Below are 18,956 nucleotides of genomic sequence, written 5' to 3'. Positions count from 1 at the left end.
CTCTTAGCTTAGCTTTGTCACTATTAGCAGATCAGCACACAGCTAAAAACAAAGTCAGCTCATAGCTTCATCAACAACAAGAGAGAGAGAGAGAAAGAGAGAGAGAGAGAGGACATCTTGCAACCCCAGACCAGCTGGTGAGGTGTATCCACAGCCAAACAAATTGACCTAACTAGCTCCTTAGCTTCCCCTTCTCCTTCCTCCTTTCTCTCTGCTAACTATCCTGTCAACCAGCTAATAAACGAGCTGCTGTCACAAACACAATAATATGTTGTTTTCTTTTAATATAAATCATTGGTTTTATAAAGTGCATCAGAGCCTTAAAATAACTACTCTACTAAACCTTAACCCTTAGCCAAAAAGGCCCCCTTTAAAGAAGGCTAATGCAGCATTATTAGGTATTAAACGGTAGGAAATATATAGTTAAATATCATTATAAATACTGAATCATTGGTTTAGAAAGTGCATCCAAGCCTCAGGAGTATTTGTAAGCCAGAAAGGCCCCTCTAAAAGAAGGCTAATGCAGCATTATTAGGTATTAAATAGTAGGAAGTATAGTTAAATGTCATCTTTTCTCTGCTAACTATCCTGTCAACCAGCTAATAAACGAGCTGCACCCACAAGCACAATAATATGTTGTTTTCTTTAATATGAAATATCATTATAAATACTCAGTCATTGGTTTGCAAAGTGCATCCAAGCCTCAAAGTGTTAGGCCCCTCAAAAGTAGGCTAATGTAGCATTATTAGGTATTAAATGGTAGGAATTATATAGTTAAATCTCATTATTAGGTATTAAATGGTAGGCATTATATAGTTAAATCTCATTATTAGGTATTAAATGGTAGGAATTATATAGTTAAATCTCATTATTAGGTATTAAATGGTAGGCAGTATAAAGTTAAATATCATTATTAGGTATTAAATGGTAGGCATTATATAGTTAAATCTCATTATTAGGTATTCAATGGTAGGAATTATATAGTTAAATATCATTATTAGGTATTAAATGGTAGGCAGTATATAGTTAAATATCATTATTAGGTATTAAATGGTAGGCATTATATAGTTAAATATCATTATTGGGTATTAAATGGTAGGAATTATATAGTTAAATATCATTATTAGGTATTAAATGGTAGGCATTATATAGTTAAATCTCATTATTAGGTATTAAATGGTAGGCATTATATAGTTAAATATCATTATTAGGTATTAAATGGTAGGCATTATATAGTTAAATATCATTATTAGGTATTAAATGGTAGGCAATATATAGTTAAATATCATTATTGGGTATTAAATGGTAGGCAATATATAGTTAAATATCATTATTGGGTATTAAATGGTAGGCAGGATATAGTTAAATAGCAATGCAAATTTCCCCATTGTGGCATTAATGAAGGAATATTTTATCTTATCTTAAATGTCATGACAAATACTGAATCATTGGTAAACAAAGTGTATTGAAGCCTTAAACTCATTGACCCCTTTAAGAAGGCAAATTCAGCATTATTAGGTATTAAATGGAAGGAAATGTATAGTTAAATGTCATTATTAGGTATTAAATGGTAGGAAATGTATAGTTAAATGTCATTATTGGGTATTAAATTATAGGAAATATATAGTTAAATATCATCTTCTCTCTGCTATCTATCCTGTCAACCAGCCACAACACAACAAGCACAATAATATGTTGTTTTCTTTAATATAAAATATCATTATCAATACTGAATATGGAGTTAAATATCATTATTAGCCCCCCTTTGATTAGTTACTGAGGAGCACCAAGTGTTAGGCCCCCAAACAAAGGCTAATGTAGAATTATTAGGTATTAAATGGTAGGAAATATAAAGTTAAATATCATTAATACAAATACTGAATCATTGGTAAGCATAGTGCATCATTAGGTGAGGTAAAGGTGGTACTCATCTGCTGAGGGGGGGGGGGGGGGGGGGGGTTATAATGGGGGGGGGGGTGTCTTGCCTGACATTCAGGTTGGACTAGTTGCTTAGCAAAACTATCAAAGGGTTTTTTTTTTTTTTTTGGTGCAGGCCTATAAGAAAAGAGGGCTACTGTAAAAGAAAAAAGGTGTTACAGTGCTTCCTGGGTGTGTTCTACTAGTATTCTGAGTTTGACCGGCTCTCTCTCTCTCTCTCTCTCTCTCTCTCTCTCTCTCTCTCTCTCTCTCTCTCTCTCTCTCTCTCTCTCTCTCTCTCACAAACTCTCTTCCTTGTTAATATTATGGGAATATTCCTGTCTCTCTCTTCCCAAAACAAATCCTCCCCCTCATCTCTTGTTGCAGATATGCAAACGTGGAGTAACTTTACCAACAGAGACATTGGAAACTCCAAAGCAGATCATTTCCTTCCTTCCCTCCTTCCTTCCTTCTTTCCTTCCTCCCTGCTACCTTCCTTCCTTCCTTCTTTCCTCTGTTCTTCCTTCCTTTCCTTCCTCCATTCCTTCCTTCCCTCCTTCTTCCCTTCCTTTTTCCTCCCTTCCATCCATCCATCCTTCCTTCTTTCCTCTGTCCTTCCTTCCTCCATTCCTTCCATCCTCCCTTCCTCCCTTCCTTCCTCCCTCTCTGCTACCTTCCTTTCTTCTTTCCTCTGTCCTTCCTTCCTTTCCTTCCTCCCTTCCTTTCTTCCCTCCTTCATTCCTCCTTTCCTTCTTTCTTTCTCCCTACCTCCCTTCCATCCTTCCTTCCTCCTTTCCTTCCTTCTTCCTCCCTTCCATCCATCCATCCTTCCTCCCTCCCTTCCTTCCTTCCTCTCTGCTACCTTCCTTTCTTGTTTCCTCTGTCCTTCCTTCCTTTCCTTCCTTTCTTCCCTCCTTCATTCCTCCTTCCCTTCCATCCTTCCTTCTTCCTTCCTTCCTTCTTCCTCCCTTCCATCCTTCCATCCTTCCATCCTTCCATCCTTCCTCCCTTCCTCCCTTCCTTCCTTGACTCGAGGACAACAGGAGGGTTAAAAATAGACTAAATTGAAATATTTGGCAGAGAGTCCTCCTCATCTATATTTATCTATCAGTTATTAAAGGCCTTGTTATGTAAAACCCACCGAACAGAAGAATCCTTTGGTTTTAGTTTGGCAAAAAAAATATGATTTCAATTGTCTCTAAATGTCAAAGCCTGCTAAAAAAAAAAAAGATCATTGTCTTCTGAAGTACGAGAGCTGAAATGATGAGTTGATCAAATCAGCAGCTGTCTGTCTTCATTCTGATAACCTGTTAACCCTCGTGTCGACTTTCCTTCCTTCTTTCCTTTCCTTTCCTCCCTTCCTTCCTTCCTCCTTCCTTCTTTCCTCCCTCCTTTCCTTCCTTATTCCGTCCTCCCTTCCTTCTTTCCTACCTCCCTCCTTCTCTCTTTCTTTCCTCTGTCCTTCTTTCCTACCTTCCTTCCTTCCCTCCTTCCTTCCTCCCTCATTTCCTTCCTTCTTCCTTTTTTCCTTTCCTCCCTTCCTTCCTTCCTCCCTTCTTCCTTCCTTCCTCCCTCTTTTCTTCTTTCCTCCCTCCTTTCCTTCCTTATTCCTTCATCCCTTCCTTCTTTCATCCTTCCTCCCTTCCTTCTTTCCTCTTTCCTCCCTTCCTTCTTTCCTCCTTACTTCCTTCCTGCCTCCTTCCTTCCTTCCTCCTTCCTTTCCTCCCTCCTTTCCTTTCCTTTCCTTTCCTTTCCTTTCCTTCCTTCTTCCTTGCTCCCTCCTTTCCTCCTTTCCTTCCTTCCTTCTTCCTCCCTCCCTCCCTTCCTTCCTTCCTTGACTCGAGGACACCAGGAGGGTTAAGAGCTTGAGTCAACTTTTAAGGGAACAAACCCAAAAGTAATCATGAGCTCCAGCCGGCTTAAATGCAAATATTTGCTGGTTTTCCTAAAGTTGTTTTTTGAAGGTAAACAAAATATCGTCCGTTATTTGTTGTTGACATTTGAATTTGTTCAGTTATGGGGAATTCTGATGAGCATTTTCAGACATTATGTGAGCCAAAAAAAAAAAAGATTCATCAGTAAAATAATCCTCAAATTAATATATAATTAAAACAATAAGTGCACAAGGAGCAAAAGATGGACAATATAGAAAGCCCTGCAGAGATCAGCTCAAAAATTGAAATCCCTTCTTTAGACATTTAATTATTTTAAGAAAGTACATTTTGGTAGCTCATTTCATATTCAATTCTTTATCATTATAAGATTTTTTTTTTCTTTCTTCCTCTTTTTGACTTCTTCTATTATATACATATAGGTTATATTGTGAGGCTTATTGGAGGGATGAATTTATAGGGACTGATGGGGATCTGTGGGAAGGATAAGGGTGTGTTGTTTTTGTCTTGTTTATTTTGTTCTGGAGTTTCTTTTTTGGGGTGTATGTTGTTGTTGTTGTTGTTGTTGTATTGTACTTATACCACATGTGCACACACAATAATTAATGACATATATCTCTCATATACTGCTTACACGTATGTGCAGCATGCTATCTACAATTGTTTTGCTCAAGGTGTAGAAAAGAATTAGTGAATATATTTCCTTTAATAACCCTTCCTTCCTTCCTCCCTCCCTCCTACCTTCCTTCCTTTCCCTCCTCCCTTCCATCATTCCTTCCTTCTCCCTCCCTCCTACCTTCCTTCTTTCCTTTCCTCCCTTCCTTCCCCCTTCCCTCCCTTCCTTCCTCCCTCCTTTCCTTCTTCCTTCCTCCTTTCCCTCCTCCCTTCCTTCCCCCTTCCCTCCCTTCCTTCCTCCCTCCCTCCTACCTTCCTTCTTTCCTCCCTCCGTCCTTCCTTCCTTTCCCTCCTCCCTCCGTCCTTTCTTACTTTCCCTCCACCCTTCCTTCTTTCCTTTCCTCCCTTCCTTCCCCCTTCCCTCCCTTCCATCATTCCTTCCTTCTCCCTCCCTCCCTTCCTTCTATCCTTTCCTCCCTTCCTTCCCCCTTCCCTCCCTCCCTTCCCCCCTTCTTTCCTTCTTCCTTCCTCCTTTTCTTCCTTCTTCCTCCCTTCCATCATTCCTTCCTTCTCCCTTCCTTCCTTCCTTCCTCCTTTTCTTCCTTCTTCCTCCCTCCCTTCCTTCCTTCCTTCCTTCAAAATAATCCTCATATTAATACATAATTAAATCAATACTGGTCAGAGCTCCATTCAGGACTACATGGATGCTGAATGTCGGGTTATTATGACATCATCACACATCTACAGCATGGTGATATAATCCACGGTTTGTTCAGAGCAGACCTGACAGAGTTTACAGTATGCTGTTGTGTAAGCATCCTGCCTGTCGTCCTCCCGGGTCAAAATGACCCTGTCTGTTTTGACTGTTCCTTCTTTCCTTCCTTCCTTCTTTCCTTCCTTCCTTCCTTCTGTCCTTCCTCCCTTCCCTCCTTCCTTCCTCCCTCCCTCCCTCCCTCCCTCCTACCTTCCTTCTTTCCTCCCTCCGTCCTTCCTTCCTTTCCCTCCTCCCTTCCTTCTTTCCTTTCCTTTCCTCCCTTCCCTCCCTCCCTTCCTCCTACCTTCCTTCTTTCCTCCCTCCGTCCTTCTTTCCTTTCCTCCCTTCGTTCCCCCTTCCCTCCCTTCCTTCCTCCTTCCCTTCTTCCTCCCTTCCATCATTCCTTCCTTCTCCCTGCCTCCCTTCCTTCCTCCTTCCTTTCCTTCGTTCTTCCTCCCTTCCATCCTTCCTTCCTTCCTTCCTTGACTTGAGGAAATTTTGACATTATGTGAACCAAAAAAAATGATTCATCAGCAAAATAATCCTGAAATTAAAACACAATTAAAACAATACTAGTCAGAGCTCCATTCAGGACGACATGGATGCTGAATGTCGGGTTATTATGACATCATCACACATCTACAGCATGGTGATGTAATCCACGGTTTGTTCAGAGCAGATCCGACAGAGTTTACAGTATGCTGTTGTGTAAGCTTCCTGGAGCCAGTAAAGTATGTCACTCAGTGAGGTAAACAATGTGACAGAAAGGAGGAGTAAAGCTTTATTATGAAACTTTAGGGATTACACAACAGCAGTCTGGCACCCACTTGGATTTGGGAACATCAAAATAAATTAATCATTGATAGAAACTTTATTGACAAAACTATAAGTATAGCATTCCTATCCCAGCAGCATACATGAATATAAATATATTCTTCCTTCCTTCCTTCCTTCCTTCCTTCCTTCCTTCCTTCCTTCCTTCCTTCCTTCTTTCCTTTCCTCCCTTCCTTCCCCCTTCCCTCCCTTCCTTCCTTCCTCCTTTCCTTCTTCCTTCCTCCCTTCTATCCTTCCATCATTCCTTCCTTCCCTCCCTCCCTCCTTCCTTCCTCCTTTCCTCCCTCTGTCCTTCCTTCCTTTCCCCCCTTCCTTCCTTCCTTCCTCCTTTCCTTCCATCTTCCTCCCTTCCTCCCTTCCTTCCTCCCTCCTTTCCTTCTTCCTTCTTCCTTCCTCCTTTCCCCTTTCCCTCCCTCCTACCTTCCTCCCTCCCTCCCTCCCTCCCTCCCTTCCTTCCTACCTTCATTCTTTCCTCCCTCCGTCCTTCTTTCCTTTCCCCCTTCCCTTCCTTCCTTCCTCCTTCCTTCCTTCCTTCCTTCCTTCCTTCATCCCTTCTTTCCTACCTTCCTCCTAGTGAGGGAAGGAAGGAAGGAAAGGAAACACTAAGAGGGAATCTGCTGGTAAACAGACTGTAAATGTGTCAGATATCACTTGATATGAATAACTCACACTGATGAGGCTCAACAGAAGATGATCATCTACCTTTTATAAATGACTGTGTGGGTCACTGTGGATGTTGGAAAGGAGCTTTTAACAGTTGGTGTGAACAGGAGGAATAATTACAGCAAGAAAAAAAAAAACTCATTCAGTCTTCATATGGACACCTGACAGTTAACCAGCTATCAGTTAGAGATCCCATTAACCCTTTATTGGGCAAATAATTATATTTGGTAACTTCTGTAAATATCCCAAAATATCCTTCCTTCCTTCCTTCCTTCTTTCTTCCCTTCCTCTTTTCCTTTCTCCCTCCCTCGTTCCTTATTTCCTCCGTCCTTCCTTCCTTCCTTCCTTCCTTTCCTTCCTTCCATCTGTCCTTTCTCCCTCCCTCCTTCTCTCCTCCCTTCCTTCTTTCCTTATTTCCTCCGTCTTTCCTTCCTTCCTTTCCTTCCTTCCATATGTTCTTCCTCCCTCCCTTCCTTCTCTCCTCCCTTCCTTCTTTCCTTCCTCCATCCCCCTTTCTTCTTCCTTCCTTCCTTCTTTCTTCCCTTCCTCCCTCCCTCCTTCTCACTTTTTTCCTCCCCCCTACCTTCCTTCCTTCCTTCCTTCCTTCATTCCTTTCTTCCTTCCTTCCTCCCTTCCTTTCAATGAGTGTCCTATAAAGGGTTAAATATGAAATGCTTCCTCTTATGTGTTACTTTCTCCCCCCCCCCCCCCCCCCCTAAATTTCCTGGAGGTTTGGATTCAGATTGTTTTTAAGGTGATGGGCTTAAAACAGCTCAAGGGGCCATTCATAAAAATACCATCTATAATAAAACATTGCTATATATATATCGTTCTTCCCTTCCTTCCCTCTTTCTTTGCTCCCTCCTCCTTCCATACTTCTTTCCTCACTTCCTTCCATCCATCCTTCCTTCCTTTCTTCCTTCCTTTCCCTCCTCTTTTCCTTCCTCCCTCCTTACTCCTTTCCTTCCTTCCTTCCTTTTATCCTCCCTCCCTCCTTACTCCTTTCCTGTGCTTCCTCCTACATGTGCTTCCTTCTTCCTCCCTTCCACTCTTCCTTCTTCCTCCCTTCCATCCTTCCTCCTCCCTTTCTTCCTTCCTCCCTCCTTTCCTTCATTCTTTCTCCCTCCCTCCTTTCCTTCCTTCCTTCTTGCTTTCCTTCCGTCTTCCTCCCTTCCTTCCTTAGTCCCTCGCCCCTTTCCTTCCTTCTTCCTCTCTTCCTTCCTTGACTCGAGGACAACAGGAGGGTTAAACCTGGATGTGTGTTTTATACTCTTTAAAGCATCATTTCATTCCTCAGCAGCCTGTTTTTCATGTGGAAGAAAAGTTTCAACATCATCATTTAATACAATTTCTTACTTTACCACATTTAAAGGGTCAAAGGTCACATTACACAATCCTGGACACTGTAGTTTTCTTTTTAGACTGCTGTGTTTTTATGCACTGTGCTGCAGGACACAACTTCTTTTTAAATAATGTAGCTCCAGAAAATACATTACATTTTTTTATTTAGATACATTAAATAAGATAAAGATAAATTCCCAACATGCTTTATCTGTTTTTACTACTGCTGTAACACTTTATATTTTTAACCATTTAAAGCATTTAGTAACTTTTAACTTCCCTTTAAAATAAAATGTGACTATCACTGATTTGCCCTTTTGACTCTTTTCCCTTTTAGACTTTAACTCAGGTTGTAAAAGTTTTATAGTATAGAGGAGGAGCTTCTTTATAATGACCCGCTCAGTGTAGTATTATTACTAGTATTACATCAGGTTTATAAGGTAGTAACTAGACAATGGGGTTAAAACGTCTGATACTGACTGACTGATGCTTCTTAAATACAGTGTTTAATCTGGCTGTAAAGGACAAGTTCACAGTTTTTATGTCTTAAAATGACAGTCAGGTGTTCTTTCCTTGCTTTAATCATCCTTCCTGTTCATACCGACCATTATTCCTTCCTTCCTTCCTTCCTTCCCTTCTTCCTTCCTTCCTGCTTTCTTCCTTCCTTCCCTCCGTCATCCTCCTTTCCTCCCACCTTCCTCCCTTCCCCCCTTCCTTCCTCTGTCCTTCTTTCCTTCCTTCCTTTCCTTCTTTCTTTCTTCCTTCCCTCCTACCTTCCTCCTTCCCTTCTTTCTTCCTTCCTTCCCTCCTTCCTTCCTCCTTTCCTTCCATCTCCCTCCCTTCCCTCCTTCCTTCTTCCTTTCCTTCCTTCTCCCTCCCTCCCTCCCTCCCTTCCTCCTTCCTTCCTTCCTTCCTCCCTTCCTTCCTTCTTCCTTCCTTCCTTCCTTGACTCGATGACAACAGGAGGGTTAATTAAACTTCATGATTATTATTAGTGTGAAAGCTCAGAATCATTATCATGCTGCTGCTGTTGTGTTTTAAATTGAGTCAAACAAAGCCGAGTAATTGTATCATAACTGTCGGACTCAGACGTGAATCAGCTTCTGTCCCGTCGAGCCGACTGTCCGTTTCACACAGACGTCGATCCGGCTTACTGTCCGAGCTACTGTCTGTCTGTCTGTCTGTCTGTTTCTACTACTAATCAGACTCTGACGCTCTCTTTTCTCTCTCTCTGTGTTTTTTCCTTTTCCCCTGAAGGTCACGGCAAAACCCCTAAAGATGCAGCATCTGTACGGGCCACTCACCCCATCCCAGCCGCCTGCGGTGTCTACTACTTCGAGGTCAAGATCATCAGCAAAGGCAGAGACGGGTAAGAAAACAGAACACCACATCTAAATCTCAGACGAGGGTATAAAAGGTGAATTATCTTGAGGATTATTTAGTGGACTGGGAGGAAATTTGGTGCCGATATTCACGATCCTTTGAGGTGATGTCATGATTATTTTGGGGATCCTCTGACTTTTTATTCAGCTCCACCGGCATGGTAAAATTCAACTTGTCCAACATTTTAGTTCAATAGGAGGAGAGTACATGTGCTAAATGTAAAGTCGGTTTGGCACATTTTACTGCGTATTAATAACTTTATGATTGAAATGCAAAGATAAACTTGAAATATCTCATATTAAATATTAGCATATTAACCCTTACATACTATTAAGAGTCAAATTTGACCCTTTTTTTACATTTCAGAGCTGTAAAAACACCCAATTTATATTTCTTTTACTCAAACTTTTCCTAATGTGACCCACAGTATATAAAGTGCAGCTTATATTAATTTTTATGAATGCAAAGGTACAAGTGAAAACCAAGAACTCGCTTTGCAGATCTTCAATTTATCAGTGTTTTCCTCTTTTTCTACAATAGACTCTAAATTAACTGAATTTGGACACTTATTAGTTGTTTTTTTATTAGTTTGACCTGTGTTTAGCATTAAAACATGTTGTTGTATTCATCATATTCTATTAAATGTTCTCCTGGACTGTAAAATAGTGATTGTGAATGTCTTTTTATTGAATTAAGATGAATCACATCAGCTTGTATTGATGACTAATGGGGAGATTATGAATGTGAATTGGTGTAGAGCAGCGGAGCAACTCATTTTCATTAAAGGGCCACATATTGCCCAATTTAATCTCATGTGGGCCGGATCATTAAAAGAAGGAAGGAAGGAAGGAAGGAAGGAAGGAAGGAAGGAAGGGAAGACATGAAGGAAGGAAGGAAGGAAGGGAAGACAGGAAGGAAGGAAGGAAGGAAGGAAAAAGACGGGAAAGAAGGAAGAAAAAAGACAGGAAGGAAGGAAGGAAGGAAGGAAGGAAGGAAGGAAGGAAGGAAGAAAAAAGACAGGAAGGAAGGAAGGAAGGAAGGAAGGAAGAAAAAAGACAGGAAGGAAGGAAGGAAGGAAGAAAAAAGACAGGAAGGAAAGAAGGAAGGAAGACAGGAAGGAAAGAAGGAAGGAAGGAAGGAAGAAAAAAGACAGCTTACCTGCTGTGTTTTTCATTTGTTACCCAAATGACCCTGGAAAACTAAATTGGGACTTTTTTGTGGTGTATAATAAAAAAAAAAGTGTCAATTACATCAATCCTATGAATGAGACACAAAGTCAGCTATCATATCTAATAAGCTGCTGATGCTCGGTGATGTACAATGAGCTGTCATGGCTGCAAAGTGGAGAGAGTTGCTCAAAGCTTTAAAAACAAAAAACAACAACCAAACAAACAAACAGTGGAAACAATGAAAGCCCACACAACTGGACTAGTCTAATCTGGATTTACATTTGAACCCTGCAGCATTGTGACTCATTCTAGCTGCTTTTTTTTTTTTGTGATTAAAGACCTAAAACTTCTTCATCTGCATTTTGAACCAAACACGGACATTTGGTTACAGCTCGATACTGAAAGTGTAAGCAACTGCTGCAGGAAACCCTCGTTGCTTTCCTGTAGATCAGAAATCCTTATTTAAAGAAAGATGATGATGATGATGATGATGATGATGATGATGATGATGATGATGATGATGATGATCTCACACAGGATATTACAGTACTATTGTCCTTCTCTTCATACCTGAGAGTGTCTTTGAACTTGCTGTCATCATCATATCCTGTCAGCAAGCGAGCTCTTAGGAGGGTTAAGTAACTAAATATGACTGTCGTCCTCGTGTCAAGGAAGGGAGGAAGAAGGAAGGGAGGATGGAAGGGAAGAAAGAAGGAAGGATGGAAGGGAAGAAAGAAGGAAGGATGGAAGGGAAGGAAGGATGGAAGGGAAGGAAAGAAGGAAGGATGGAAGGGAAGAAAGAAGGAAGGATGGAAGGGAAGAAAGGGAGGAAGGGAAGAAAGAAGGATGGAAGAGAGGGAGGAAGGGAAGAAAGAAGGATGGAAGGGAGGGAGGAAGGGAAGAAAGAAGGATGGATGGAAGGGAAGAAAGAAGGAAGGATGGAAGGGGAGGAAGGGAAGAAAGAAAGAAGGGAGGAACGAAGGAAGGAAAGGAGACAGGCAGGAAGAGAAGAAGGAAGGTAGGAGGGAGGGAAGGAAGGAAGGTAGAAAAGGAAAGAAGGAGGGAGGGAGGAAAGAAGGACAGGAGGAAGGAAAGGAAGAAAGGAAAGACAGAAGGAAGGGAGGAAGGCAAGGACGGGAGGAAGGGAAGGAAGGACGGAGGGAAGGAAAGAAGGACGGAGGGAAGGAAAGAAGGAAGGAGGGAGGGAAGGAAGGAAAGAGGGAAGGATGGAGGGAAGGAAGGAAAGAGGAAATAAGGACAGAAGGAACGGAGGAAGGAGGGAAGGAAGGAAGGAAGGAAGGAACAGTCAAAACAGACGGTGTCAATTTGACCCGGGAGGACGACAGGAAGATTAATTTATCAGTTACATAGTTTTCCTCTCTCTGTTTCTGTGTAACTAACCGATCACCTGATCATCTGTCTGCAGGTACATGGGCATCGGCCTCTCAGCTCAGGGCGTAAACATGAACAGACTTCCCGGTAAGATGACGTCATCGTGTGTGTGTGTGTGTGTGTGTGTGTGTGTGTGTGTGTGTGTGTGTGTGGCCAAACTTTAGGTGTGGTGAGAGGAATCAGACTGTTTGGGCCTGTCTGTGTCTTCTTCTGTGTGTGTGTGTGTGTGTGTGTGTGTGTGTGTGTGTGTGTGTGTGTGTGTTTCTGTGTTGCCTTGGATTCGCTCGCTGTAGGTGTGACTCTGACTGTGAGACTCTTGATTTCACAATGTTGTCTGTCAGTTACATGGAAGCACTTTTATTTTCTCCTGATGTTGGAGGGGAGAGAAAGGGCTCGACGCGTGTGTGTGTGTGAAGTCTGGAGAACTGATGTTTAGGGCTGCAGCTGTCGATCATTTTAGTAATCGAGTATTTTCTATAAATGATTCCATCGATTTTAATCGGTTAAGAAATACTTCTGCTTGTTGAAGAGAAAAGGCTCTTCAGTAAGAAGGAAGGAATGAGCAAGGAAAGGAGTAAGGAGGGATGGAGGAAAAGAGGAAGGGAGGAAGGAGGGATGGAGGAAAAGAGGGAGGAAGGAAGGAAGGAAGGAAGGAAGAAAGAAAGGAGTAAGGAGGGAGGGAGGGAGGAAAAGAGGAATGAAGTAAGGAGAGAAGGAAAGCAGTAAGGAGGAAGGGAAGGAAGGAAGGAAGGAAAGGAGTAAGGAGGGAGTGAGGAAAAGAGGAAGGAAGGAAGTAAGGAAAGAAGGAAGGATGGATTGAAGGAAGGAAGGAAGGAGGAGGGAGCAAAGAAAGAGGGAAGGAGGGGAAGAACGAAGGAAAAATTAAAGACAGAAGGAAGGAAAGAAGGAACAGTCAAAAGAGACGGCGTCAATTTGACCCGGGAGGACGACAGGAAGGTTAAAATGAACAACTACCTGCTTTCCTTTTTTAAAAATCAGTGTAGACATCTTTTAATCAAGTTTGCTGGTGATATGTGGCTACGAATACAAAAAGTGTCTTCAGCTTCTGGTCTATAAAATAGTGAAAAATGTTGATGACTGTTCCCCAAAGCCCAAGAAGACTTCCTCAAATCTCCACTTTACTGTCATATACTTAAAATACCAGAAAACATTCATATATATAAGAAGCTGGAATCAGAGAATTTGGACTTTTTCTTCTTTAAAAAAAACAATTAGTTGATTATCCAAATAGTTGTCAATTAATTCAATAGTCAATTAATTAAGTAAGTGTCTCAGTCTTAAAGCTTATTATAAACATTTAGGTCGACTTTGTCATAAAAAAAACCCAACAGCACCACTTTAAATGATTTTTTTTTTTTGAACAATGCTTTTATTTTGAAGTACCACATCCCACTTCCTTTATTTCCGTCATGACAAAGAGCAGCTTTACAGTAACTCTAACCTATGGATGCCGGCTCTGTGGGTCACGTGACCGTCACTTTCCACATCCGTGAACTGTTTCCGGTTCTCTACAGACGGAGGAGAAGTTTTACTGACGATGAACACAAAATAATAAGAAAGATCGGACTTTAAAAAAAAAACAGCTTTCCTTCTCAGTATTACAGCTGTTTTTTTTTCAATATGACTGAATTAATTCTTCTAATGTTGTTTTTGAGAATTGATTTCTCTCTTTTGCTGCACTGCTTCTCATTTTATAAAACTTTTAAGCCTCAGTTGTTTATATACTGAGTTATTTTAACCCTTTATAGGACACACATTGAAGGAAGGAAGGAAGGAAGGAAGGAATGATGAAGAAAGAAAGGAAGGGAAGGAAGGAATGGAGGGAGAAGGAAGGAAGGAATGATGGAAGGGAGGAAGAAGGAAGAAAGGAAGGAAAGTAGGAGGGAGGGAGGGAGGAAGGAAGGAAAGTAGGAGGGAGGGAGGGAGGGAGGAAGGAAGGAAAGTAGGAGGGAGGGAGGGAGGAAGGAAAGAAAGGAAGGAGGGAGGGAGGAAGGAAGGTAGGAGGAAGGGAGGAAAGAAGGAACGAGAGAGGGAGGAGGAAGGAAGGACAGAGGAAAGAAGGAAGGGAGAAAGGTAGGGGAGAGGAAAGAAAGAGAGAAGGAGGAAGGAAGGAAGGAAGGAAGGAAGGAAGGAAGGAAGGAAAGATATTTTGGGATATTTACAAATATAGTTACCAAATATAGTTATTTGCCCAATAAAGGGTTATTGTGAAGGAGCATCAGTGGTTAACTCTGTCTCCTCATAAACAGGAAGCATCCTGTGTTTGATTCTCTGACAGGTGAAATAAATAAATGGATAGAAATCGACTAAATAGATGTTGAGTTGAGTCAGTTTGGACGATCAGCTGATTCTAGACTCTGAGGTGAAACCAGTGAGGAAACTCTGCCTCATAAATACAAACTAACAAACATCTGACCAAAGATATTAAATCAGTTTTTAGTGAATAATTAGTTACTGTGAAATTACCCGATTGATAGAATATATTAATATCGTGGAGTAAAGTGTAAACTTAACCTTCCTGTCGTCCTCCCGGGTCAAATTGACCCCGTCTGTTTTGACTGTTCCTTCCTTTCTTCCTTCCTTCCTTCCTTCCTTCCTCCCTCGTTTCCTTCCTTCTTCCTCCCTTCCCTCCTTTCTTCCTCCCTCCTTTTCTTCCTTCTTCTTTCCTCCCTCCCTCCTACCTTCCTTCCTTCCTTCTTTCCTCCGTCCTTCCGTCCTTCCTTTCCTTCCTTCTTCCTCCCTCCTTTCCTTCCATTCATCCTTCCCTCCTTCCTTCCTCCCTTCTTTTCTTTCTTCTTCCTTCCTTCCTTCCTTCCTCCCTTGTTTCCTTCCTTCTTCCTCCCTTCCCTTCCTTTCTTCCTTCCTTCCTTCCTTCCTTCCTTCCTCCCTCCCTTCCTCCCTCGTTTCCTTCCTTCTTCCTCCCTTCCCTCCTTTCTTCCTTCCTCCTTTTCTTCCTTCTTCTTTCCTCCCTCCCTCCTACCTTCCTTCCTTCCTTCTTTCCTCCGTCCTTCCGTCCTTCCTTTCCTTCCTTCTTCCTCCCTCCTTTCCTTCCTTTCATCCTTCCCTCCCTCCTTCCTTCCTCCCTTCTTTTCTTCCTTCCTTCTTTCCTTCCTCTTTTCCTTTCTCCCTCGCTCGTTTCCTTCCTTCTTCCTCCCTTCCCTCCCTTTCTTCTTCCTCCCTTCCTTCTCTCCCTCCCTCCCTCCCTCCCTCGTTTCCTTCTTTCCTCCCTTCCTCTTTTCCTTTCTCCTTCCCTCCCTCCTACCTTCCTTCCTTCCTTCTTTCCTTCTTTCCTCCCTCCCTCCTACCTTCCTTCCTTCCTTCTTTCCTCCGTCCTTCCTTTCCTCCATCGTTTCCTTCCTTCTTTCCTCCCTCCTTCCTTCCTTCCTCTCTTACTTCTTTCCTCCCTTCCTCTTTTCTTTCCTCTCTCCCTCCTACCTTCCTTCCTTCTTTCCTTTCCTCCTTCCTTCCTCCTTTCCTCCCTCCCTCCCTCCCTCCTTTAACTGGAGGACAACAGGAGAGTTAAATCAACCCTGCACAATATTAGTTTTTATCTCTTAGTGTCTTAGTGTTTCAGCTGTGTGTTGATAAAAGGACTTCTGGGTCAACATTTCAAAAACTAGACTCTCAAACACTTTGTGGCGTCTGGAGACAAAGAGAGTAAAAAGATTCCAGTGACGCTGAACAAACACCGGCAGCGTATGACTCTCATATTGGTGTTTATATATATCAGCTGATGTAAGAAGACACTGCAGCACAGAAACACCAGAGATATAAAGATATAGTTAACTTTTCCATAGCGTCACCGCCACTGTTCATCTGTCACAAAGATCTATTTATAGGTTATAGATTCTTTTTCAATTACTCAATTTTCTCTTTCAAGTCTTTAATAACCAAATTGAAACGATCCTTATCAGAAATATTACGTTAGAAAACAAACAAAACAAAAAAAAACTGACAATGATAGTTGAGCCTTTCTTCTTTGTTACTCTTCCATAGAGCCTGATCAGCTGACTATTAACTAACACAAATATAACAGTATGGGTGTATATTTTGTCTGATATACACTGATATGTTTTTATTTTTTTAAGTTATATAAGCAGCATTGTATGTATCATTTATCATTTTTCTTAATTCAGGTTTAATATATACATGTCATTTTTTGGTTCTGTTTTATTTAGATTTTTTATTTTATAGTAAATCTAGGGCTGTCAGCGTTAACGCGTTAATCGCGATTAGATTAATGCAATTCATAACGCGTTACTTTTTTTTAATCACATTTTAATGTTGCAAGCCTTTTTGTCCCTTCTACTGACCCGTAGACGGCTCCTCTAGCTGTAGCGCTATGCTTTGAAGTGGCCTCCTGCAGTAAACCTACCGCGCTGATGGAAAGTAAGAGAGCTACTGGACTTTTGAACGGCTTGTTTAACTTTAAAACACTTCCAGACGCTTCAGTTGACAAGTCAAAAGTAAAATGCAACCTGTGTCAAACGGAGTTTAACTACCACCGGAGTACGTGGAGTTTGAGTTAGCACCTCCACGCTAAACACCCAGGTGCAGCCAAGCCAGCCTCAGCTCCACCAAAGGACCATTTTGGAGTGTGGGAGTCGCAGCAGAGCCGTGATTGATTCCCAGTTAAGACACTCTGGTAAGAAATGCTTTACATTATGGGCTTAAAACTCTGCGATTAATCGCGATTAAAAAAAATTATCATTTGACAGCCCTAATTAAAACTAAAGTAAAACTTAACTAATGCAGTCTAAAAAAATCCAGTATCAGCCCAGCTTCAGTTATAATCATGAGGAGTCAGTTTCTTCCATATTTTAGTGCTTATATAAAAATAAAAACAGTCTTGGTTTCTTTAAAAATATACTTAGACATACATAAATGTGGTTTGCACAGATTAAACTAGACGGACACAGTTTTTTGTCAGTCGGAGGTTATCAGACCAAACAGTCCCTCCGTCACCAGCCTGAGAGCCGGACACACCCAGAGCTCCCCTGTCTCCACACCAAGATAACGCAACCCCCCCCTCCCTGCCCCCCTCTCTCTTCCCCTGAGCAAGCTGCATAGTCCCCGCTGACGGATGCACGCTAAATGAAAACTCACTAATTGAGAGGAGCCGCTGCCAAACTGCTGCGGAGTCGAGAGCTTCTCTTCTAAGTGATAAACGAGGCGACGGCGGGATGAATTCAGCAGCTCAGCAGGAACTCACAGGATCCTGTTGCTGGGTTTCTAAAAGTTAACCTTTAAACAGACAACGTGCACCAGGAGATACGGACTCTTTAACCTTCCTGTTGTCCTCCCGGGTCCTTCCTCTGTCCTTCCTTCCTTCCTTCCTTCCTTCAACTGTCCTTCCTTCCTTCCTTCCTTCATCTGTCCTTCCTTCCTTCATCTGTCCTTCCTCAGATCTAAGTTCAGCTGTTAAGGTAAATGTTCCCTCCTTCTGTCCTTTCTTCCTTCCTTCATCTGTCCTTCCTTTCTTCCCTCCTTCCTTTCCTTCCTTCCTTCCTCCCTTCCTTCCCTTCTTCCCTCCTTTCCTTCCTACCTTCCTTCTTCCTTCCTCCTTTCCTTCCTTCTTCCCTTCCTTCTTCCTCCCTTCCTTCCCTTCCTCCCTCCTTCCCTTCCTTCTTCCCTCCTTTCCTTCCTCCTTCCTTCCTTCCCTTCCTTCCCTCCTTCCCTCCTTCCTTCCTTACTTTAGGTGCAAATGACATAACTAGTAAGGCCTGTTTAAGGGCTAAAACAACCCTGCAGAGGCGGCTTCTTCTTCTTCTTCTTCTTCTTCTTCTGGACTTATTACTCCATATCAACACACACAGGATATTTATTTGTGTGTTTACTTCACTTAAAAGTCAAACTGTGGCCTTTTTAGGTTCAAGACACTTGTTTAAAAAGAGGTCAAATATTTAGAAAGATGATAGGAAATGAGTCAGAGTCACAACAGCTGTGACAAATATCTGAATTAATCTATTTTATGCTCACCACAAGTAATATAGACACTCAGATTAAGGCTGGTTTTATTTGTACAGCACATTTCCAACAACAGGTAGCTCTAAATAAAACATAAAATGCATCAAAAAGGATATGAAAGCAACATATGGCAAGATAAAAAGATATTTAAATATGATTAAAAGTGTTAAATTGGGAATAAAATGAAGGTAAAATAGAATAATACAGATAAAAAGAGGAGGATAAGAAGGTTTAAAGTGAAGAATAACCCTTTAATATTTGTGTTTAACCCTCCTTCCATCTTTCCTTCCTTCTCTTCTCTTCCCTCCCTCCTTCCATCTTTCCTTCCTCCCTTCCTTCTTTCCATCCTTTCTTTCTTCATTCCTTCCTTCCATCTGCCTTTCCTTCCTTCCTTCCTTACTTCCTTCCACCTATCCTTCCTTCTCTTCTCTTCTCGTCAAAAGCCAGACAAAAAACAGAAAGTCAGAAAGCTAAAAAAAGACAAACTCTCTGAAATCCTCAAATTCTGGGAGAATTTCCAACTTTCTGGAAAATGTGAATGAGCCGTATCGTTCTCCGCTCATAGCCAAGTTCACTGATGTTTCTCCCATAAAGTCATCCGTCATGTGTCTTTGAGCAAGGCAGTGAAACCCTCCGTCTGCTCGCTGGCTTTCAGGATGTGATGATGATTATTATTAATGTATATTTCTGGCTGGCAGCCCTCATGCATGGCTGCTTCTAGTTGCAGGTTTCAGTTACCATAACACACCAGTATTTACTGCAGCGCTGGAATAACGACGCAGCTTTTTTTGGCTGCTTATGTTTCCAAGTGTTTAAAAAGAAAGAAAGAAAGAAACACAAAGCAAATATGGGCTGTATTTGCCCTTTATACATGTTTCTCTCGTCAAAACAGACATTGTGTAATACAAAAAAAGGCACAGAATATAATAGAAACAGAGGAGGGAGGGAGGAATGAAGGAAGGGAGGAATGAAGGAAGGGAGGATGAAGGAAGGAAAGGAGGGATGAGG

The 18,956-nt window shown here is 41.7% G+C and overlaps 1 protein-coding gene across 1 annotated transcript in view; it reads left to right on the top strand.

Annotated features, from left to right (window-relative positions):
* ranbp9 (RAN binding protein 9) overlaps positions 1–18,956 on the top strand; it is a 42,519-nt gene that overhangs the window by 680 nt on the left and 22,883 nt on the right. The window contains exons 2-3 of the mRNA XM_053330833.1: positions 9,274–9,385; positions 11,995–12,047. Of these exons, the coding sequence (XP_053186808.1) occupies positions 9,274–9,385; positions 11,995–12,047 (165 nt within the window). The remainder of the gene's footprint in view (positions 1–9,273; positions 9,386–11,994; positions 12,048–18,956) is intronic.

This window comes from Scomber japonicus, chromosome 12, assembly GCF_027409825.1.
Source record: "Scomber japonicus isolate fScoJap1 chromosome 12, fScoJap1.pri, whole genome shotgun sequence".
NCBI lineage: Eukaryota > Metazoa > Chordata > Actinopteri > Scombriformes > Scombridae > Scomber > Scomber japonicus.
The sequence above is the reverse complement of the archived record's forward strand: the minus strand, read 5'-3'. Positions and strand labels throughout refer to the sequence as shown.